This window comes from Dreissena polymorpha, chromosome 7 (genome assembly GCF_020536995.1).
Source record: "Dreissena polymorpha isolate Duluth1 chromosome 7, UMN_Dpol_1.0, whole genome shotgun sequence".
Classification (NCBI taxonomy): Eukaryota; Metazoa; Mollusca; class Bivalvia; order Myida; family Dreissenidae; genus Dreissena; species Dreissena polymorpha.
Genome location: NC_068361.1, coordinates 10,638,325 through 10,663,815, shown reverse-complemented (window position 1 = coordinate 10,663,815; position 25,491 = coordinate 10,638,325). Strand labels below are relative to the sequence as shown.

The 25,491-nt window shown below is 36.5% G+C and overlaps 3 protein-coding genes across 3 annotated transcripts in view; 2 read left to right on the top strand and 1 right to left on the bottom strand.

Annotated features, from left to right (window-relative positions):
• The window catches only part of LOC127840048 (low-density lipoprotein receptor-related protein 4-like), a 212,388-nt gene that overhangs the window by 53,480 nt on the left and 133,417 nt on the right, over positions 1 to 25,491 (top strand). The gene's annotated exons all lie outside the window — the stretch shown is intronic.
• LOC127840053 (uncharacterized) lies at positions 303 to 4,830 on the top strand. Its single transcript, XM_052368443.1, has 4 exons — positions 303 to 464; positions 1,395 to 1,567; positions 2,642 to 2,982; positions 4,449 to 4,830. Exons 2-4 carry the CDS (start codon positions 1,423 to 1,425, stop codon positions 4,572 to 4,574), a joined length of 612 nt encoding a protein of 203 aa, XP_052224403.1. The 5' UTR covers positions 303 to 464; positions 1,395 to 1,422; the 3' UTR covers positions 4,575 to 4,830.
• Positions 5,793 to 25,359, bottom strand: LOC127840052 (Na(+)/citrate cotransporter-like). The gene is made up of 14 exons (XM_052368441.1): positions 25,152 to 25,359; positions 23,725 to 23,874; positions 21,722 to 21,837; positions 21,126 to 21,262; positions 19,588 to 19,690; positions 18,368 to 18,532; positions 17,053 to 17,184; positions 15,999 to 16,082; positions 15,453 to 15,578; positions 14,288 to 14,379; positions 13,719 to 13,828; positions 12,738 to 12,899; positions 10,673 to 10,810; positions 5,793 to 6,577 (listed from the first exon to the last, which is right to left on the bottom strand). The coding sequence occupies exons 1-14, from the start codon at positions 25,269 to 25,271 to the stop codon at positions 6,389 to 6,391; spliced, it is 1,824 nt and encodes a 607-aa protein (XP_052224401.1). The 5' UTR covers positions 25,272 to 25,359; the 3' UTR covers positions 5,793 to 6,388.

The window sequence follows — 25,491 nt, the reverse complement described above, 5'->3', positions numbered from 1 at the left end:
TTATACCTGATATCACACGTACTTGCTAATTAAAATTGTGTATATTATGAAGCAAAATGGAGATTCACTCAAAGAAAAATAATATACATTTATTTTAACTTTTATAACTAAATCCGAATAAATAAATAAAACTGACGTTATATTGTGTTAATTTGAAGTTTCGAGCGAATGGTCCCAGACCACAGCTTTCGTCTAACCTCACGCCCTTTAACTGTTTATTTGGGTGCATTTCATTGTTTCTCAAACTTATACGTCATTCTTCGCGCACTTATCAAATGTTTTTCGATATTTTATCTTGACCGGCGTGTTATCACTCAATATCGTGTCTATTTTATTACTGTGTTTGCTGCCTTGTTTTGCCGCATGGACATTTGCGGTCTGCGTACGCCTTTAAATCTTTGAGTATTCCTTGCTTAAACATTTTGTTCTTGAATTTTAGAACGTGGATATCATTTATACAGAAGGTACGTGAAATATTATTTATTTATTTTATGAATAGCATGAATGGAAGAATACTGTACCTTTTAGTGATATGTGTCACTGTCTGTTTTATATTACATACGGACAACTCGCGAAAACTGCTAACTTTGTTGTCTAATTAATTAAAAATATGACATCTACATGTGTAAGCAAGGTAGACCTTCTACACTGTGTAATGATTATTGCGCAATATTGCTATAGCCAAATAGTTCCTAAATTAAGTGTCTGAATTAACAATATAATTGAAGATATATTCATTTTCATATGCCTCTACGCTGAGAATGTTTAAAACTTTTTGTAGCCGTTCATAAAAAGGCATAGATTCCTATAATAGCCAATAAACAAGGCTAAACCGAACATAAATAAGATTTAGCATGAGAAGTATGTAGCTGATTAAAATGTGCATAGGTCTTCAATGTCTTTTGGGGGCGGCGACAATGTATATAGAAAATATTATGTGAGTTTTGGATAAAGATCAAGTTTATCATGCGAGGCTTAGAACCGATGTAGCGCGAGGCTTGCCGAGCGCTAACATGGTTCGTGCCGAGCATGATAAACTTGATCTTTATCCAAAACTCACATAATATTCTATTTATCCTATTATTTTATGGTCGTTTATTGTTCAAAAAGAGTAAAAATACTTGAAAATTCAAAGAAACAGCGCCGGTTTTCCAAGTTGACTCGGAAGTGTTTGTTTACTTCAACGTCATCATTTGCTATGACGTCACATTGAAACATATAGTGTTCTTAAGATAGAGATCGGAAAACCATGGTCTAAAAAAGCGAAAGTATAAAGGTAAAGTTTATACGATCGTTGTTATACTATCGATTTTCATCTGGTAATAGGATAAATATCATGTATGTCCGTGGAAAAATAGTGATGATCACTTGTAACCATAATTTTCTTTGTCCAGGGATACAAAACATTGCACAAGCATTAACATGGAAAAAAATCCCCAGCAGCCATTGGTTCATTGGTTGTATTGTCTGGCAGTTGTATGCGTTGTGTACGTGGGTCTAGCCACAGCCTACGACTTGCACGCGTCGCCGAAAATAAAAATGGATATGGCGGAATTAGGTGAAAAAGGTCAGATAAAGTCGTTATTGAATTATTACATCGTAATATAAAATTTATTGTTTCAATGAATCCTTTAAATTTCGGTATTAATCTTTTGTTTATTTGATGCAATAGTTATTACTATTTGTTCTACTTTCGGTAAGTACAATACTGCATCGTTAAATTATGGATCAGAAATAAGTATGTAAATTGCGGTTAGTGCCATCGTGGTTACACATTCAAACCCAGAGTGCGACGGTGCGATAGTAAGATGGCGACAATGCAATGGTACGATGGCGACAATGAGATAGTACGATTGCGACAACGCGATAATACGGTGGCGACAATGCGATAGTACGATTGCGACAACGCGATAGTACGATGGCGAAAATGCGAAAGTGATATCGTACTGTCGCCATCGTGTCATCGCATTGTCGCCATCGTACAATCGCATTGTCGCCATCGTACTATCGCACCGTCGCCATCGTACTATCGCATTGTCGCCATCGTACTATCGCACTGTCACCATCGTATTGTCGCACTGCCGTCATCGTATTATCGCACTATCACATTGTTGCATTGTCGCCATCGTACAATCGCACTGTCGCCATCGTATTATCGCAATGTCGTCATCGTATTATCGCACCATCTCATTGTCGCATTCGTACTATCGCACTGTCGCCATCGTATTTCGGCACTGTCGCCATCGTACTATCGCATTGTTGCCATCGTACTATCGCATTGTCGCCAGCGTACTATAGCGTTGTTGCCATCGTACTATCGCATTGTCGCCATCGTACTATCGCATTGTCGCCATCGTACTATCGCATTGTCGTCGTCGTACTATCGCATTGTCGCCATCGTACTATCGCATTGTCGCCATCGTACTATCGCATAGTCGCCATCCTACTATCGCACTATCGCATTGTCGCCATCCTACTATCGCACTATCACATTGTCGCCATTCTACTATCGCACTATCGCATTGTCGCCATCCTACTATCGCACTATCGCATTGTCGCCCTCTGGATTTTAATGTGTAACCACTAAGGCGGTATTCCGTAGTAAATAATCAACAGTGGTGCTTATATTTTTTGATTACAGGTTCCAAGAGCATAATCGATGATCATTTTTGCGACGATGACGTTACAATTGTGAAAATCAATGGCGTCACAGCAAGCCATCTACGGAAACGAGATGCTCGAGGGAAACTCAAAAACGAAACGAGCAAAGTGATTCCAAGCACATCTGAAAAGATCTCCTTCGAAGATTTAGAAAAGATCTATCTAATCAATAAAACCATGAACTACTTGGTGCAGATCTACTTCTCCGCTATTTACCTAAACGACACAATAAACAACGTGACGTCATCGACGGATATGACGTCAAATCACAGCGTCGCAAACACTATCAGAACAATTCCTCTTCTAAACCGCATGCTTCAGGTATTTTCCACGGACTATGCTCAGTAGTTACACATATACCGACATTCTGCATAGTATTTACACAAACAAAATTCTTTGCAGCAGTTTGATATACTTCCTCATAGAAGTGGTTTCCTAATTCTTTCTGTTAAGTGATAGATATTTATCCTTTTTTAAAGTTCAACATGCACAATATGTGTGAACGGTTAGTTTTTAATTTTAAAATTAAAATTATTTGCCTCCAAAACTTAATACTAATCACAATTTTTAAACGTTTTATACACCGTGGATTCATTTTGAAATTCATTAAAAAAAAACCAGTTAAAATATTCTTGAATCACATTCCTTTTTATTTTTAACTTTAAACATATTTGTTATCGTCTATTTTATTGGATTTCCAAAAGTATGGATATTTTGGTGGTATTTGTAACGTCATGGTTGACGTCACAGTTTGGACTTTAGAATGGTTAAAGTAAATTAATATAGAAATAAATCAGTAACAAAACAAATACTATAAAAAAAAACTAATATAAACATAAGGCATCATAATTGACGTAAAAATATAACGTCATTTCACAGTTTTTACTCTGACATCGTTAACGGTCACTTGTATTCATACCGGTAAATCTGGAACATAATTACGCCAATCCAATTTACAGCATGGTGATTTTTGCAATCGTTTAGTGGGTTGGCGCAAAATTAAACTAATATTACGTATTTTCCATCATACAACGCGCATAAGCACACAGGTTAGTTGAGAATTTTTCTTTGTCAAACGTTCAACAAATTATCGATCCCGTTATGCAATTTTCATTCACTGTGTAAACGGACTGAACATGTGGCAAAATGCAAACATAAATATTGTGTCCCGCGCTGTTGTTTTTAAATAACAAACGCGATATTTGGGTAAGACGTCACATCCATACACGCGTTCTCAGACTAACAAAAGCATACATGTGCGCTTAAATAAGCGATGTAATGAACATATTTTTATATGATGTGTTGTTACAAAATAAAATTAAAGACTTAAAATGAGCCGCGCTGTGACAAAACTTTGCTTAATTCCTGCCGCGCTGTGACAAAACATTGCTTAATTACTGCCGCGCTGTGACAAAACATTGCTTAATTACTGCCGCGCTGTGACAAAACATTGCTTAATTACTGCCGCGCTGTGACAAAACATTGCTTAATTACTGCCGCGCTGTGACAAAACTTTGCTTAATTACTGCCGCGCTGTGACAAAACATTGCTTAATTCCTGCCGCGCTGTGACAAAACATTGCTTAATTCCTGCCGCGCTGTGACAAAACATTGCTTAATTCCTGTGCGTAGAGTCACCCCAGATTAGCCTTGGCAGTCCGCTAAGCGGAAAGTTTCGTTCGTGATTAACCTGTGCGGACAGTCTAATCTATAACGACACTTTACGCACATGCATTAAGCCCCGTTTTCCCAGAGCGCGGCTCAAAAAGTATTTCACTGTCGTTTCAGCAACTGAACGACATGCCCGACTTGAACTCGCTGCGAGCCGTTCTTGGGGGCGTGACACACTCGGTATCTTCCGGCCAAGTACAATCCGCTGACCTCACGAGTTTCTGTTGCAACATGGCCGGATGACGTCGGATAACTATTCGTTTTGGAATAGAAGAAAAGAATACCGAACGCACCATTGTATTGTGACGCTTTCATGTTGCAACATTTTAATGTACACAAATCTTGGCTGTTCTTGTTTTTAGTTCAACTTTAAATATATTACGTTTGATATCGACACTGTAAGCTTGAATAGCATGCAATGTTTAAATGTAATTTCATTAGTTTGTGTTGAAATGTAGTGTCGACGTTAAATTAATGCATAACTCACAGATATTTTAAAGTTGTGTTTGTTCCTTCTCTTTTATTATATATATATATGAACCAACAAATATATATATAACATCGACCGATGACGTCTTCTACAGAATTGGGCTACAACACAAATTCGTGTTTGTTATGGCATTTAGCACGTGTATGGGATATGTTTTAAAGCATCTGTGGTGGAATCGTTAAAACACGTTTCGAGGAAGCTTCCAGAATGTAATAAGGATGTTGCAAAATTATAAATAATCTTGTTCTTTCTGTTTTTCAAGGGAAACATACAAGTTCCATCATATTTAGGTAAAATTGGTAATTGTCGGCTCATGTATTACTTAAAAGAAGTCAGTGTACTCTTAAAAGGATCTTTTCACGGTTTGGTAAATTGACAAAATTAAAAAAAGTTGTTTCAGATTCGCCAATTTTCGGTTAAGTTATGATATTTGTGAGGAAACAGTATTACTGAACATTTGCCATGGTCTAATATAGCCAGTATATGCATTTTTTGACGATTTAAAAACCTTAAAATTATAAACCGTTGCAACGCGAAACGATTGAATAATTTGGAGAGTTCTGTTGTTGTCGTTTAAATTTGTGAAACTACGAAGATTGCTTATATAAGGTATAAAATACGCATCTCATGTACGCTTGGCAGGAGAGCTCAGTTGGCTTATGCGTTTTTGCTTCAGGATTCCGGGGGTCACTGGTTCGAGCCCTGCTGCGGGTTACATTTTTTCCTTTTTAAAATTTTATTTTTGATTTTTTTACTGGAGCTTTTAAAATTTAATGTTTACATTTATCAATATTAAGCATTTAATGACAAACTTCAAAACATGCCAAAATCTGTGAAAAGGCCCCTTTAATGCACGAATGCTAGTTCATAACCCTATTCAATTGTATTGCAGAATAGCGACATACAACTTTTAGCAAACCCAATACAATCATAACATAGGAATTCAAAAATGGATTGACAATGAAATGAACTAGGAAATTCATAAGTTTATTCGCGACGATCAAAGTATGATTATGGTGTAAGGTTATTGTTATGGACAAAACTGTTTGTGTAAAACAATTGTTTATTTCAATAATCGTTTATTCGTGGCTTAATTACTTTATCATCAAAGCAGAATTCACATGTACAAGCAAACAACGCACACTAAAAATGTATTTCGTTATTAAACAACTGTTATGTTTTGGTGTTGACCGCAATAATAATTTAAACGCTTTTAATGTTTTCTATTTGAAAGAAATAGTCTTAGGCATTTACTTTTTAAGGGGACACTTAATTACAACAAAACAGATATACATAATTCATTGATAAAGAATACATCATTGGTAAATTGTGAATGTATTTTTCTCTGTGTTTTGCAACACAATCTGCTGTTAAAACAAAACGGTGCTAAGTCTGCTGTTTCCAAAAACAGACACAAATTTGTTTTCATATTCATGCTAACGACTTATTTACAATGTGTTATTTAAGTGTAAGATCGAGTTTCCATAGCAACAGTTTCACACCCAAATAACACAAGAGTGTCATCACCGTGATCCACTGAGATATTCCTTTGTTGTTGTTGTCTTAATCACGTGATGTTGTTATTCTCGGTAGAATTCCACGATGAGTTAGTTGCCATGGCAACCGATGTCATGTTATTGACGGGTTTTAGGAAGTCCTGTAGGTGATCAAGGTCAAACAGCGACGTTCCCCAGGTGTTTACCGCAAGGACTGTACAACAAATGCCGATGATTTTCATAGGAAGTCCCGCCAAGGCCTAAGAATATATATTTATACAGACAATGAAATTGAATACTATAGTATATCGGTATTTATCATAGGGTAATACATATAGGATTTTGCACGAGTTGGCATATCATACTATATTTATTAAACGAGTTCAGAAATTTTGTTAGCAAGCGAGCCTTTGGGCAAGTTTTACAAAATATGCTATGATATCACAACGAGTCTCAGATAATGTTTTATCACATGCTTTTAAATGAGCAAATTGAACAAATATTTACGCAAACATAATGATAAAATCCCGAATGCTGTTTACATTTCGTGACATCATTTGACGTTGCAACCACAGGTGGTTAGCGTGTGGCTATGATATTAATTAGTGAAAACATCAAGACACTGTCAACTGGGTCATGCGAGTTGTGTATCGTATGATTTCTTAAAAGTTGACCCAGCATTTGTACAAATATTGCAAGACATATACATTTCCAGAAAGGAAATTCATTTCTGCGTTGAATAAGACCGAGATCGTGAAAATCGCTGCACAGTTGATGAAGATATGGCTGTTCAAAGCGATGCACCCCGTTTTGGGGTGATTTTGAGTTGCATACCTTATTATATATATATATATTTGATAGTGAACTTTTTTTTTTTCAGAAAAGTTAATTTTTCGTTAAAATATGATTATTTATCATTCAAAATGATGTTTTCACTAATTAATATCATAGCCACACGCTACCCACCTGTGGTTGCAACGTCATTTCAGCAAAAAAAGGTGATTGGTCAATCGAAAGAAAACTAAGCTAATGAAAACGTTTAAAAAGTATATTACACATATGTAAGATGAAACTATTCGATATGGTTATATTACATTGGAAACATAGTATGGCATGTGATAAAAAAGAACACATTGTTAACAAAATCTCCATCCAAACTAAAGATAATGTGTGGAAGCAGAATTTTCTTAGCAACAGTTACCTTGAAATTTATCCGACTGATCCCAAGCTCGGACTGCACATAAGCTACTTACAAAGAAAGTTTCAGCAAAATTCTTCCGTCCCTATTGACGTAATTGAGTGGACTCTTTAAATTTTCTTAAAGCTACTTTGACGTTGACCCAACTGACTATTACTGCAACTCATGCTATGTCTGTATATGAGCTATCTATCAACACAATTTAGCTCAACACCTCCATCTTGATTAACGTTTCTGAGCAGAAACAGTATTTTTCTTTTGTTTAAGTGTGGCTTGTAGCCCGAAATGGTTGCAGGGGTTGCTGTTTTTAAATTTTCTTAAAGATTTGTCAATGTAAACTGAAGTTATTGACAGTTACAATACCCAAAACAAATAACCAGGATTTTAAAATTAACAAACACCTTTTGAGATACATCTGGAAATGCGTTGATATAAGCATTTTTAGTCCTGTAAAACCAACTGAATTCTAGTAGTTTCTGTACACTATAACATTCAAAATAATCGTAGAATTGAATCTCGAGGAAAAATGTGTTGTTTTTTTTAACATGAAGTCCCATACATAATAACAAATATTGGCGCTTTTATCGCGTGAAACGAATTCAACCGGACCTGATAACGAAACATACATTAAGCGCAATTTGATAACTTTAAAACCGGGAACAATATCTATTAACGAATTTGATATGTGCAGCAAAAACTAAAGGGCACTACAATAATTTTATTACGCGATAAGAAGGTACAAAATGTAAAGTACTGTATGTCTTCATTTAAATTGCAGTCGGTGAATAATGGAATATTTAATGTTTCCGCTATTGTAATAACTTTAGCAATGTATTTTTTATCGGAGATAATTTCTTTTATTTTTACGAGAAACACATAAGTTTCAAATGCTTAAAAGGAATTTGTTCAATCTTTCTTGAAACGACGATTTTCAAAATTCGTATTATATATTAAAAAAGAAGTATGCATTTACTTCTCACCGAACGAAATTAAACAAAATTTAGCGAATGCTTCACATTCGAACTTCATTGAAACGTTTTTGTATTTGATAGTGAACATGTTTAATGATTTTTTTCAAAATTACAATTATCTGTAAACAAGTTTTAAAAGTTCCCTAAGCTTTCAACTAAACCGGTTACATGCAAATCAGTTTGATGCATACGTTTCAATACAAATAATAAATATACAAAAATATCTTCCTTTGGCACATATCAAAACAACGGCAACTGTGTAACGTACTTTTGAAGGGTTATCTAATCGATGCTTTAAAAATGTTTATTACTACAACAACAACTGATTATAAAAAAGAAGATTATAAATTGCAATTTACTAATGTGCCAAAGTTTAAAATTTATCTTTTTATCCCGTTTTTTGTTATAATATGCTGAAAAATATCTTAATATGTGGCTTTTTCACAACTTAACCTTTCAAACTAAACTATATAACATATGTGTGTACATATCTATTTTACCACATTTTTGACCTACACAAACGTTGTAGATACGCCATTTTATCTTCAGTTTAAAGCTCAAACAAGAGGTGGCATGGTGTTCGCCTTCAGTTCACGAGGTTCCGGGTTCCTTTCCTTCTCCAGCAGAATTTTTCAAATCCCTTATGACACGACGTACTTGTTCTACCCAGGAAAGGGACATGAGAGTGTCTCAACAAGCCTACGACTGTCGATGCCATTGAGCCAAAATGATACAGTTTAAATAAAAATGACACCAACAAATACGGATACCCGTAATGGACAGTCGCAAATGACATAATTTCTATGTTCATTGAGTGTGTTTTAATGGAAAATGTCAATGAAATGCCGAAAGCATACAAAACATGAAATTGCAACGCTTAGAAAAGCAGCGTCTCTAAACACGTCCATTTCATTACTTCGTAAAAAGCTGACAGGTTCCGTGATTCAACGATTCCAATCCCCGCCTGAACTGATATAAACTTAGTGTGGAAAAGGTCATTAAATGAGCACCGCTCTGATAAAAACTGGGTTTAACCCTTTGCATGCTGGGAAATTTGTCGTCTGCTAAAATGTCTTCTGCTGAATTTCTAAAATTAGCATTTTCTTCGATTTTTTTTTAAAGAATACTATCAGAATAGCAAACAGTTTGAAATATGATGAGACGCCACGTTCTGTGGCGTCTCATCTGGATCCAAACTGTTTGCAAAGGCCTTCAAAATTCGGTTCCAGCACTGAAAGGGTTCAGGCATATGCGTAAAGTTTCGTCCCATATAAGCTTGTGCGGTCTGACTGGATTCTCGCTTAGAAGGAAATTCCTTCAAACGAAAATTTGATGAAAGCGGAATGTGTCGTCCCAGATAAGCCTCCGCGGACTACACAGCTAAATCTGGGACGGCATTTTACGCAAAGGCATTTAGCCAAGTTTCCCTCCATGTATAAGGCAAACAATACGTTCTACGGCCAATCTCCACCTTTCTCTGTTTCAAATAGGAATGCTTTCACTTACTAACATTGGCATGTGAAATTGAATAGCGTTCAGGTAAACAGATTGTATCGGCTATGCCAGCCAATGTGACGTCGCTTGTATTGGCTATTCTTGCAAATATAAAGTTGCTTGTATCGGATATGCTGGTCAAGGTAAAGCCGTTTGTATCGGCTATGCTTGCAAGGGTAAAGTCGCTTGTAACAGCTATGCTTGCAATGGTAAAGTCGCTTGTAACAGCTATGCTTGCAAGGGTAAAGTCGTTTGTAACAGCTATGATTGCAAAGGTAAAGTCGCTTGTAAGAGCTATGCTTGCAAAGGTAAAGTCGCTTGTAACAGATATGCTTGCGAAGGTAAAGTCGCTTGTAACAGCTATGCTTGCAAAGGTAAAGTCGCTTGTAACGGCTTTACTTTCCAATTTTGAATTTTTATTGAACAGAAGAAGTGTGACTTGTCCAGGACAATTTAAGATGGAGCAGAAGAAGTGTGACTCGTCCAGGACAATTTAAGATTGAACAGAAGAAGCGTGACTCGTCCAGGACAATTTAAGATTGAACAGAAGAAGTGTGACTTGTCCAGGACAATTTAAGAAGCTTTACAAACTACCATGATACGACTGTGAAAACGGCGAAAATCGAAATTATTTATTGTATTTAGTAAAACAACAACATACGGAATAAAAATGTATTCTACAACATACTAACCATGTTCGGAATTGAGATGTACCCTGCAGCGAAGACGATGGCCGTAGGTGGCGCCCCAGTAGGCAGCATAAACGCGAACGAGGCTGCAACGGCGCTAGCTATCATCAGATATAGTGGATTGACACCCAGGGACACGGACTATAATCAGACGGTTAAATACTACTAAACATGAGGTATGCGCTAATTGTCTTCAGATATAGTGATAGGGGCACCCCGGAACATGGACTATAAATATAGGGTTCAACACAGCTCAACATTTAAAGGGGCCTTTTCACATATTTTGGCATGTATTGAAGTTGGTCATTAAATGCTTTATAATGATTATGATAAATGTAAACATTGGATCTCAAAAGTTCCAATAAAAAACAATAATTTAAAAAAAAAGAATGAAAATAAGTAACCCTCAACTGGGCTCGAGCCACTGACCCCTGGAGCCCTGGAGTAAAAGTCTATCGCTTAGACCACTCGGTCAACCGTGCTCATGCAATGAAAGGCCATATGTTATGCTTTATATAAGCAACTGTCGTAGATTCACAAACTATAACGACAACAACAGAACTCTCCAAATTATTCAATCGTTTCGCGTTGCAACGCTTTGTAATTTTTATGTTTTTAAATCGTCAAAAGATGCATAAAATGGAGATTTTAGATCATGGTATTAAATGTTAAGTAGTATTGTTGCCTCACAAATATCATAACTACAACGAAAATTTGCGAATCTGAAACATTTTTTTAAATTTTCGTCAATTTACCGAAATGTGAAAAGGCCCCTTTAAAAGGCGTTTGCCATGATCGTAGATAGTGATATCACATACTGGGACACGGACTACCAAAAAAGTTTAAACACTACATTTAATCCTATTATATATTTATGGTGTCGAATAATCTATGTTCCCATTTTCATTTTGACCGATTCTTTCACGACCACCCTTTGCTGTTTTTTATCAATAGAGAATAAACGTAAGCGTGCTTTATTGAAAATAAAACATTGAACGGGACCTTAACATTTGGACGCAGCTCGTGAATAGACCAGAAATTGTACATTTAAAACGCGTCAAACACATTGTGCAGTGCTCACCGTAAAACCACACGCGTAGTACAATTGATAGACAATGTATTTAAACGTGCTTTGTTGTTGTTAATTTTGGTATTCAATTTGCATAATATTGTCACTATTTATTTAATGCTTTCTGATGGTTTATACAGAGATAGTGAATTAAAACTGATAATTTCACTGCTTCAAACAATGAAAATTATCAGTGAAAATTACCGATAATTGTCACTGTTTACTGTGAAATGACGTCATTTTTTTACGAAATGACGTATTCCAGCGATATTCTTTTGTTGAACTCTTTAACAATGCATAAAAACGGTGAAAACAAGCATAAAATAAAAAGAAAATTTGTTGGATTTGGTGGAATATCGATTTTAATTCACCCGTGATCATAGAAACTATATATTTTCACTCGCGGCTGCGCCCCTCGTGAAAATATTATTTTCTATGATCACTCGTGAATTAAAATCGATAATCCATCGAATCCAACAAATATCCTCTATTTATTGTATGCTTTCCGTTGGTTTATAGAGAAATATCAGTGAATTAAAACTGATAATTTCACTGTTTCAAACAGTGAAAATTAACAGTGAAAATTAACGACAACATTTACTGTGAAATGACGTCATTTTTTTATGAAATGACGTCATTATCCCAGCGAAATTCTTTAGTTAGACTGTTAAACATTCTCTATAAACGGTGAAAAAAAAAGCATGAAATAAAAAGAAAATGTGCTGGATTCGGGTGGAATATCGATTTTAATTCACTCGTGATCATAGAAAATATATATATGCGCCACTCGTGAAAATATTATTTTCTATGAGTACTCGTGAATTAAAATCGATAATTCACCGAATCCAACAAATATCCTCTATATTACAATAGAAATGCCGTCCAACCTGATAATACACGCAATGTCAATCAAACAAGCAAATTTCACTTTGAATTATTTTTGATGGTTGACGTAATGGATGATGACGACAAAGACGACGACGACGAATACAGTCTTACCATGTCCCTCACTATGGGAACAAAGAGCTGCGCGGTTGCCGGATTACTCATCACCTCGGTAACGAGCGAGACGACCGTTACCACCACGAAGCACATAACCGTCGGGCTCTGGGCCCCGAACACCCTCAACTCTCGGCCTATCCACTTCGACAAACCTGATTCCTATAACGTAGACGTGTTAAAAGATAAAGTTGCTAAGGAGGAATATCATCTATTACAAACCTTACATTAATTTCCCAAGACGATAGGATTTATTGACTTGCGGTGATGACGATTATAATAAAGAAATCATGCTACGCTTCTGTTACTGCTACTGGCGTTGCAGCTGTTACTGCTGATGATGATTGCAGTGAGCATGATGTGAAGATACTCTGCTGATGACAATGATAATAACGATAATGAGGATTATAACGATGATGATGAGGAGGAGAAGGATGATGATGATGATGATGATGAGGAGGAGGAGGAGGAGGAGGAGGAGGAGGAGGAGGAGGAGGAGGAGGAGGAGGAGGAGGAGGAGGAGGAAGAGGAGTTGGATGAGTAGAAGGAGGAGGAGGAGGATTATGAAGATCATGTTGATGAATATGATTATGATTATGGTGATGATAATTATGATGATGATGATGATGATGATGATGATGATGATGATGATGATGATGATGATGATGATGTTATTCTGCTGCTGCTGTTGCTGCTTCTGATGATGATGATGATGACGACGATTGCGTTCATGACATTGACGTTGATGATAATGATGACGACGATGATGATGACGACGACGACCACGACGACGATGATTATGATGATGATGATTATGATTATGATTATGATGATGATGATGACATTGACAACTTCGACGTGGCGATGACCACGGCGACAACGACGGCAATGACGATGATGATGATGCGGAGGAGGATGAAGAGGAGGAGGACGACAACGGCAACAATATTGATGATGATGATGATCTAGGCTCAAACGCACCTGACTGGCTTTTGCCATGGCGAATCCTCCACCCACGAGAATCAACACTCCCCACGGCAGTCTCTTAGCCACCGTCGTCCACTTGAGTATCGGCGTGTAAAATGGGCGACCTACGAATAGAGTTTCGCAACGTCAAATTAGTTGTTCTTGTATTCAATGTTCCCTTTTAGTGAAAATTTAGTTTCGATTGTTTCCCTGATTAGGTTAAGCGAACTGCACAGGCTCATCTGGGACGACACTTTTTGCACAGTCATTAAGTCCCGTTTTCCCAGAGAGCGGCTTAATTTGGAAATAAACATTTTCTAGATTTAATCATAACGTTGCGTCTATAGTGATAACAATTTGTTGTTGTTTTTAAAAGATTTGACCTTGTGACCTTGTGACCACGATTCTAGATACACGTGACACTAAGATATTGTCAACGTGTCATCAAGATTGAGTGATAACACGGCTTCTAGACAGGAAACAATGTTGAACAGACATTTGATTTTGTAACCCAGTTTTCATATTCACATGATAAAGATTCGAACTCTCGGTCCAAATGAAACAGAATAAAAGAAACACGTCACCTTGCCGCCACCACAGTATGTTTGGTTTCTGTTCTGGCAGTATAAAGAGGATGACACTTAGAAGTATACATGGCGTAGAGTCCGACACCAGGCTAGAAAAACACATACATATTCAAATTTAGCTCCTAGAACTAAATGTTTAAAATCCTCTTATTAAAGCCACGCTTAAATAAAACGGGGCTTAGTTAATGTGCGTAAAGTGTCTTTCCTGATTAGCCTGTGCCGTCCACACAGGCCCATCAGGGACGACACTTTCCGACGAAACTACATTTTCGCTAAGAATATACCATTAAAGCGTTAAGTGTCGCCTATGATTAACATGTTTGGACTGCACAAGCTAATATGGGATAACATTTTAGGCACATGAATTAAAGCGAGATTACACGATTGTCAAATATTTATTAATTACTATAACATGTGTAAAAAACTTATTAAACATATATTTCAATATAAATAAAAATAAAAGTTAAGAAAAACATGTGTCGAAAAATGCGAAATAAGCCAGATATTTAATTCTGAAATCGAAAAAGGCTGTACGATGTTAATCTAAATTTAGTTAAACGGTTCATTTTTAATTCCCGCAACGATATCTATTCATACGACACAAAAACAATTACTAAAAAGACGAATGCTTCGCTTATTGTAGAAAATATGTACGAAATATCTTCGTCACAATCGGCTCGGGGCGCTAATTTGTCTTCGCTGCATTTTAAAAAATTCGTCTTCAATGTATATTTTTTCTTGCCTATTTTGTGTTATTGTAACATATTTTATCGATATATTACAACTGAACACATATAAAAAAAAATCGTATAATCTCGCTTTAAGCCTCGAGTTTCAAGAGCGAGGCTTGTTTATTAAATGCCTGAAATCTGTGACCCGTTCATGTTGATGCTTTCTATAGTTTCATCATCAATAATCAATCATGTTTTATCCAATAAATAACTTGAACTAGTCATCGTCATAATCATCAACACCAACAACAGCAACAAAATGATACGTACAATATTATCATAATTATGGTCATAATTATTAAAATTCTCTTCATAATTATTTAGTTTAAAGTATTATTAAATATTAAGTATAATTAGAACGTTTTCACGTTTGATAAGAACGAACTCAGTCGCGAGTAAGAAACGTATTGGAATACAACAGATACGTTAACCTGTGCCCGTTATTGACGTCTTTATCCTTGAACAGTGAGCCCCATCCCGGAATATTTGGGGGATTGCGGAACAACCAGAAGATCACCATGGATACGAAAACAGTAACCACCTGCCACTCGGCGAATCTAAGGTTAAATAATACACACATTTAATACTTCTTTATAGTGACATGACAGTGACATTTATTTAAATGTTAACATGTTGAGCACGCTAACATACTTCTATACTTTGATATTTCAATGGTATTACTTTGGAATTTGAATGAATAAAATAATAATGCATGTGCGTTAACTATTGTCCAAAATTAGCCCGTGCAGTCCGCACAGGTCAACCTGGGACGACACTTCCTGCCTTTACTGGATTTTCGAAAAGACGAAACTTCATTTAAAAAAGAAATACAATACAATCGGAAATTGTCGTCCCTGATTAGCCTGTGCGGTCTGCCTAAGCTTATATCGGACCACACTTCACGCACATGCATTAAGCACCGTTTTCCCAGAGCGCGGGTCATTAAACATGTCGCCTAAACATAGTAAGAAACTCACGTCACAGCACCCAGTGCCTTGGCCCTTTTTCTTATAACCGAGTTTATAGCCTTCTTTGTTGACGGGTCCATTTTCTTGAAACAGCTAGAAAAATTACAATTTCTTACATAATATAAACACTTGAATTCGTAAGGTATAATTCTAATTATATTTAGTACAATTAATTGGCATGCAATATGGATTTTTTGTACCATTAAAAATGCATATGGTATACGTGCATCGATATTCTTTGAATTTTAAGTGGCAATTATTCCATTCTGCACAAAGATGGTGCGTCAATTTAGACCTGCCATTGCTTTCCACATCTATTTATTTATTAGTGTATGTGTGTGTTGTATTTACACATGTAACATGCAAAAATATTTGATCATTTGAAAAAATATTGTGGCGTTGATTTACTTATTAACGGATACAATAATGACGGTTTTCAACAGTTAATATTATAAGTATGTACTTATAATTATATAATTATAAATATTATCATATGAGTCGCGTTCTGAGAAAACTGGGCATAATGCATGTGCGTAAAGTGTCATCCCAGATAAAACTGTGCAGTCCGCACAGGCTAATCAGGGACGACACTTTCCGCCTCAACTTGATTTTCGGTAAGGAGGGACTTCCTTGAAACTAAAAATACCATAAAAGCGGAAAGTGTCGTCCCTGATAAGCCTGTGCGGACTGCAAAGGCTAATCTGGGACGACACTTTACGCACATGCATTAAGCCCAATTTTCTCAGAACAAGACACATATTATAACATTCAGTTACTGACAGAGCCTTGTTCTGTGAACAATGGACTTCAAGCATGAGCGCAAAATATCATCCCATAGCCTGTGCTGTTCACACATTCGAATCAGAGACAACAATATCTGCTAATGTGGATTTTGTTCGTTAAAAGTGAACCCCTTCTAAACAAAAATCCAGTCTAGGCGGAAAGTGACTTCCCTGATTAGCCTGTTCGGAACACACTGGCTAATCTGGGATGACACTTTACCCACATGCATTACGCCCCGTTTTCCCAGAACGAGGATGAATAATTAAAAAAAAATTATAACCTGCGTCCAAGGAACCAAAAGGAAAGCCACATCCAGCCTATGAACATGGAGAGGAAAGACAGTGGAAGCCCAAACGCCATCCAGGAAGTGAAGGAGATGGGAGATTCGTTCACTCCATGGTCGCGGTAAAACCTGCACAAATAAGTGAACATCGCTCTGGAAAAACCGGGCTTAATATATGTACGTAAGGCTGTCTTCCTAGATTTGCCCTGAGTCCGTCTAGACTGGATTTTCGTTTAGAGGGGAATTCCTTTGAGCTAAAAATTTCCATAAATGCGGAAAGTGTCGTCCCTGATAAGCCTTATAATCCGCCAGGGCTAATCTTGAACAACACTTTACGCTTATGCGTTAAGCCCCACTTTCCAAGAGCGCGACTTATGTATTTTCCAATCATAAATGGATCGTTTGAGCGATAGGATAAAATGTTTTGCACACGTAATTTAAAGTTGTGTTCAGAAAATGTAAAGCAATGTTCTTCAGAGATATACATCTGTTTACAAATTATACTAAATCGGAACAACGTTTTCATCACCCTCCTCCTCTTCCTCCTCCTCCTCCTCCTCCTCCTCCTCATCATCATCATCATCATCATCATCATATAATAATAATAATAATAATAATAATAATAATAATAATAATAATAATAATATTAATAATAATAATAATATTAATAATTATAATAATTGTAATAATAATAATAATAATAATAATAATAATAATAATAATAATAATAATAAGTAGTAGTAGTAGTAGTAGTAGTAGTAGTAGTAGTAGTAGTAGTAGTAGTTGTAGTAGTAGTAGTAGTAGTTGTAGTAGTAGTAGTAGTAGTAGTAGTAGTAGTAGTAGTAGTAGTAGTAGTAGTAGTAGTAGTAGTAGAAGTAGTAGTAGTAGTAGTAGTAGTAGTAGTAGTAGTAGTAGTAGTAGTAGTAGTAGCATCATTATTATTAGTTAAAATAGTATATTAATATAACTGAAAATATTCAATCGTTCATCAAACGCACAATTCTTTGGCAGATTTAAAATCACGCGTTCGACATAATAAACCATAGGAGTTGAGCCCAGCTATGGGAAAATGGGGTTAAATGCAAAGACATAAACTGTGATCTCAGGTCGCACAGGCTAATCAAGAACCACACTTTCCGTATAAACTGGATTTTCGGGAAGAAAATACTTCTTTAAAATGAAAAAATCCATTAAAACAGAAAGTGTCGGACTGCACAGGCTGATCTGGAAAGACACTTAACGCACGTGCATTTAGTCCCATTTTCCCTGAGTGCGGCCCATATACAGATACCGCTATTTTACGCGCTCTTACTTGTCAACCACATCCTTTAGAACGAGGTTCGAAGGCGTTCCCGTGATGGTTGCTAGGCCCCCGCAAAGTGCGCCATACGCAACGCTGAGAGATTGGGCATTCGTCAGGGCGTAAAACTCTGCCTCCGCTTGTTTGTCTTCAAACACGTATGAAACGATGGGTTCTCTGTGTAGATATAAAACATAATATTTATTCAACTTATGCATAACAAGTTTATCGTTTTACAAATGCACAATAAAAAGATGCATTGAAAGAGATATGTAAGAATTTAACAACTATACATTGCTACAATGAATAAATCAAATCGATTTAGGCATAACAAAATTAGACTGAGAGAGTTAAATGAGAAACAAGATATGTGTTTGTTAGAAACACTATGTCCTCTTCTGCGCCACTTTGAAGCTATATATTTATTTTTTCCATGAGATACACATGCATGCCAAATATGAAGTTGCTATCTTCAATATTGCAAAAGTTATAGCAAAGTGTTAAAGTTGGGACAAACAAACAAAATGCATGAATGGTTTTGTTGTATTCAGATTCAATTATCGATACAGGAATGAAGAACGTATTTTCTTAATCATGTGCAAATAATAAACAGCAATGGTTTAGTAAATAAATAACTTGCAAACGATGTGATGTCATAGTGTTTAATAAACTTTATTTAACCTAAAGGGAATGCCCTTAGAGTGTTGTTCAAATAAGAGGTTAACAGTAGTGTTGCGTTTTATATGTGTATACTTTTTGACGTGTACATTGCCGAGTCGTTAACCTTTATGCCAGTCATACCCTCTAAATTATAATTTTAATTTAATGCAAATATTTTTACGCCTAACATACGTTTGACTGTTACCATCTTAATTATTACTGTACTTAAACAGGATTAAAATTGTCAAACTAATAGTTTATGTCAAAGCGATTTTTTGTTCAGATTTATATGAACCTCGTTCTGGAAAAACTGGGCTATATGCATGTGCCTTAAGTGCCATCCCAGTTTAGCCTGCGTATTCCACACAGGCTTAGTTAGCGGAGATGGCATTTTCCGCTTAAAACAGACGTCCTTTAAACGAAAAATACCATAAACGCAGAAAATTTTGTATCTGATTAGCGTGTGCGGACTCCACGTACTATCTGGGACAACACTTAACGGGCATGTGATACGCCCAGTTTGCATGAACAAGGCTCGTTGTATAATGACAATTTTGGAGATATAAACATACTGTTCTGCCATCGTATCACCATTTTGGGCAGCGGTCAGCGAAGTATCCACGTTGTGCTCCACCGTTACGTCCTCTTGAAGAATGAGGCACTCTTCCGTCGGAACTGAACAATAACATATAAACGGTACTTATACACGTGCGCAAAATGTCGTCCCAAATAAGCCTGTGCATTCCACACAGGCTAATAAAGGGGCGACACTTTTCGCAAATACTAAATTTTCGTTTAGAAGAGGCTTCAACCAACCGAAAAAAAAGCACAATAGCAGAAAATTGTGTCCATTATTAGCCGGTGCGAACTGCACAGGCTACTCTGGGACGACGCTATACGCACGTGCATTAAGTCTAGTTTTCACAGAGCGCGACTCTTATCGATTTTTGTCTAAGTTAGTTAAAAAAAAAACAGAAGCAAAAAGACGGTATAACGCACATACGGTATAATATGTATAATGTGCGGATTATTGATCCTTTTGCAGGTGCAATTACCTCAAATCTTGAGCGAATTTCTTAAAATTTGTTATTTAATGGGAGTAAATTTATTAAAACTCTTCGACGTATAGATTTGCTATGACGAAATAATATATGTAACATTTTTGTTTTATTTTTGGTTAATGTAAACGGCCTGCATGCCATACGTGTATATTGAGCGCAGTTACAACATACTAGAAGCTTGAAAATTGCAAATAAACACTTGGGTCGTGCTCTGCGAAAAGGTGGTTAAATGCATGTCCGTGAAGTATCGTCCCAGATCAGCCTGTGCAGCACAGGCTAATCAGGGACGACACTTTCCGCCTAAACTGGATTTTTGCTAATAAGAGACTTTCTTAAAACGAAATATATAATTGAAGCAGAACGTGTCGTCCCTGATTAGCCTGTGCGAAGTGCACAGGCTAATCTGGGACGACACTTTACGCACATGCATCAAACCCCGTTTTCGCAGATCGCGGCTCATTTATTAAGCAATATAACGGTCCATATTTTTATATTATTAGTCGTTAAAGAGACTCTGTACACATATAAATACGCCAACACTCTAATTTACAGATAATATACAGCTCCATTGTACGGACAAGCCTCGCTTTGGGATAGAATGGGCTAATGCACGTGTCGTCCCAATTTAGCGCGTGGAGTCCACAGAGGCTAATCAGGTACGACGTTTCCCGTTTATATAAAAAAAAACATTAAGGAGTCTTTTCTAAACGAAGATCCAGTCCATGTGGAAAAGAATCGTCCCAGATTAGCCTGTGCGGACATGAAGCCCTGTTTTTATAAAACGCGGCTCAATTTAACCCATTTATGCATAGCGTATAAAGGAAAAGGCATTAGCAAACAGCGTAGACCCAGATGAGACGCCGTATGATGCGGCGTCTCATCAGGGTCTGCGCTGTTTGCTTAAAGGAATTTCTGTAAGAAATATTCTAAATATAGAAATAAATATACTAGACATCCCTAATTTTGGGAAATAAATTGATCCAATTTTGAAGGTTGGGAGAGTCCAGTAGGCATAAATGGGTTAAAGCGGAACTAAAAAGTCAGACTACCATGGACCGTCTGTGCCTTGACTTCTCTGACGGAAGTGCAGACCGCGAGGATTATGGGCATCATCATGGCGGTGGCGGAGGTGTTGTTGATCCAAAACGATAAGAACCACGTGGTTACCATAGAACCCAACACCAACCTGAAATACGCGAAATTGTTACCTGTTTTTGAGTGGACTATAATTAATATTTAAAACTAAAATAATATATACATATATATATATATATATATATATATATATATATATATATATATATATATATATATATATATATATATATATATAAACTGAAAGAATTATGTTAATTAAAATACATTTATCTATTGCATTATAAATGTCATAACACGATAGCAGATTGCGTACTATTAAGAATGTAAGGCCTATAAGCATTGATGTATGTAGATATTAACTAAATTCAAAAGTAATTTAAAGATAGAAATTGCAAACATTTTCCGATTGTATGTTAGCAACCAAACAACTTTGTCTGAGTTGTCAAGTTTTTAAAACATTTCACATGTATTTTATTATTTGTCACTATCCCGAATATCGGGATACCGATTTCGGATACGATTCCCGCTTTTGGTTTACTACCCGTACATTATTGGTTGGGCACCGACAAGCACGAGCACGTAGAGAGAGATCCGGATGTGGAGGTTGGTCTCCTCCAGTGCCATGGCGATCAGCAAACCTCCCAGCAGCAACATTGAGATGTCCTGATATGTTTAAACATATGTATTTAAGCTCGATTTGGTCGAAAACGTTAGGCTTATATAAACGCTATCGAGTCCGTTTAATGGATAGAACCAGCCCTTGTTGGTTTGTTTGTTTTTTGTTGTTGTTGTTGTGTTTTCTTTTCTTTTTTTTTTTTTGGGGGGGGGGGGGGGGGGGTTGGTCGTTGAAAACGCTCCTACAGTGTCGGACTAACTTGTGGCCTCCTCGTAGATAGGCGAACAGCTTAATCACTACGTAACGGCGAATAATTCATGTGAAAACCGATATGGGTCAATTGGATGGGGCGGGTGCTAGATGCGAGGAGGAGAGGGGGCGTTATGTTGCGGATGGTGGAACGGCAAACCTGATCATCTGTTAAATCCTCATAAAGATATGTTTAGGTTATTTTAGATCTACTCATTAACAACAGATTTCGGACATATTTACAACATAAACGATAGCCTACTTCGGTTAACACATGCACAACATGTTAAGATATATACGTGGCATTCAATTAATTTAATCATTCAATAGGCATGCCAGTTATTCTATTTAACGGTCTTCGATAAGTATGTTATATTGTTTATATGTGACTTGTTCTGACAAAACTGGGCATAATGCATGTGCGTAAAGTGCCGTTACAGATTAGCCTGTGCATTCCGCACAGGCTAATCTGGGACGACACTTTCCACTTAAACTTGATTTTCGGTAAGAAGGGACTTCCTTCAAACTAAAAATACCATAAAAGCGGAAAGTGTCGTCCCTGATTAGCCTGTACGGACTGCACAGGCTAATCTGGGACGACACTATACGAACAAGCATTAAGCCCAGTTTTCTCAGAACAAGACACATATCTTGTAAAAATGCCTTTTTGAAAATAACTTCAAAATGAAAGTTAATGATAGTAAATGAAAGTAAATGATAGTAAATGATAGTAAATGATAGTAAATTTAATTGAGTGTACGTGCAAAATGTAAGCATACAAATTGTAACAAATAACGAAAACTACCCTTGTATAATCTTTATTTTTGAGGGAAAATCCTTAAATTGGTTACACACATAGCTGACCCATTAAATCCTATAATAATCATAAATCATATCTAATTTTAAGGAACCTTTTCACGTTTTGGTAAATTGACAAAATGAAAAAAAATGTTTCGGATTCGCAAATTATCGTTGTAGTTATGATATGTGTAAGAAAACAGTAATACTGAACCATCCTCTAAAATATCCATTATATGCATCTTTTGCCGATTTAAAAAACCTGAATATTATAAAGCGTTGCAACGCGATACGATTGAATAATTTGAAGAGTTCTGTTGCTGTCGTTTCTTTTTGTGATACTACGAGGATTGCTTGTATAAAGTTTTAAAAAATCTTCCATCATTGTGTGAGCATGGATGGCCGAATGGTATGAACCATAGACTTTTACTCCAGGGGTCAGTGGTTCGAGCCCAGTTGAGGGTTACTTTTTTCATTCTTTAATTTTATTCTAGTTTTTTTTACTAGAACTTTTTTGATCCAATGTTTACATTTATCAATATAAAGCATTTAATGTCAAACTTCAATACATACCAAAATCTGTAAAAAGGCCCCTTTAATTAATTGAAAAAAATCAAGTTGTGCATCAACTGGGTCATTGTTGTTTGTTCCATCGGATGAGATTAATTGTGCCAAATGTGTGGAATTTGTCTTAACCCATTTATGCCTAGCGTATAGAAAAAAGGCCTTAGCAAACAGCGTAGATGCGGGGTCTCATCAGGGTCTGCGCTGTTTGCTTAAAGGAATTTCTGTAAGAAATATTCTAAATATAGAAATAAATAAAATAGACATCCCTAATTTTGGAATTACATTGAGAGACATACGAAAGGAATGGTCTATTAACTTACCGAAAAATACGCCGAGCTCGCTTCCCGCGCGTGCATAACTCCCGCCATTGGGAAAAGAAACACGGGGAAAAGTGACGTCACTGGGATAGGGATGGCCTCCGTCAGCCAGAGGATGGCCATGACGATGATGACGTAAGCACATTTTGATTCCTATTAAATATATAGAAATATGTTCGAATAATGATACCCCGGAAACGTAATCAGTTGAGAAACTATCGAGCCCCGTTGTTGAAAAAATGGACTTAATTCATGTGAAAAAATTGTCATCCCAGATTAGCACGTGCAGTCTGCACAGGCGTATCAGGCACACCATCCGCTCTAATTGAATTATTCGTTTAAAGGATGTCTTTTCTAAACGAAAATCCAGTTTAGGCGGAAAGTGCCGTCCCTGACCAGGCGGTGCAAAATGCACAGGCTAATATTGGACGACACTTTTGGCATTTGCATTTAGGTAGGTTTTCTCAAAACGAGGCTCAATAAACTTGTATTCAAGAATACAGGACAAGACATAACAAAATACAAATGAAAAAGGATTAAAGCTGTGATATCTGAAAATGTACTGTCAATGCAAAGCATTTTATGTTAAAACTGGTTTAACCGATAGAAGGCTCTTTCGATGTATTTCGGATCGCAACTAATAAGGTCTGTTGAATAGACTGTAATTCATTTCATGATTATTAACAAATCAAGTTGTCTTTGATCTCTGTGTTTGGGTACAGGTATTTAGCGAATTAAGTCATCGAAAAAAGCTCTTCATTTTAAGGGCTGCGTCATTTAAAAGGGCCCCAGAGGGGAAGCAAAAAAAATATGAATTTTACACACACACACAAAAACATAAAATAAAGGATGTAGCTATCTTCATATGCTAAGAATATAGTTTTCCATTCTGAAATAAATAAAATAATGTTGGCTGTGTGCTGGTCCTGTTTATGTCTATACTCGTCAGTAAGAGTCCACACATGCTAATAAGGGACTAGCCTTTCCGCTTTTATGATATTTTTCGTTTCAAGAATGTCTCTTCTTAGCAAAAATCTTTTTAAGGCGGAAAGTGTTGTTCCTGATAAGCCTGTGTGGACTGCACATGCTAATCTGGAACGACACTTAACACACATGCATTAAACCCCCTTTTAACAGAGAACGGCCAAAATAAACAATTTCCGAAACTGGAATGGAAAATATCACTTAACTCTTTCAGTGCTGGAACCGAATTTTGAAGGCCTTTGCAAACAGTTTGGATCCAGATGAGACGCCACAGAACGTGGCATCTCATCAGGATCCAAACTGTTTGCTATTCTGATAGTATTCTTTGAAAAAAAATCAAAGAAAATGCTAATTTTAAAAATTCAGCAGACGACATTTTTGCAGACAACAAATTTCCCAGCATGCAAATGGTTAAGAAGAGAATAACTTTGCTTTTGTGTACTTACAAGTTTAAGCTCCGGATCGTAATCGAACAAAAGCTTGCATGGCAAAATAAGTGCCAATAATGTAATCCAAACACATTTAGTAACTGCTAGGTTGTGAGCAATTGTCGATAGGGTCACCATTGTCTAAGTACCTCACACAACGTTTTGATTATATGTGTCTGTGGTTTATACTGGTTAATGGCATCTATGTTTAATTTTTAACTATACAGTCAAGAAATCAAATGCGATAAGAACAGGGATGACGCAAAAGTTGCCAATGTAAAGTCATTAAAACAACCAATAATTGCATGTTCTTTTCGCAACAAAATAAAACAAAAACAAAGTTAGAAATAAAAGTTTA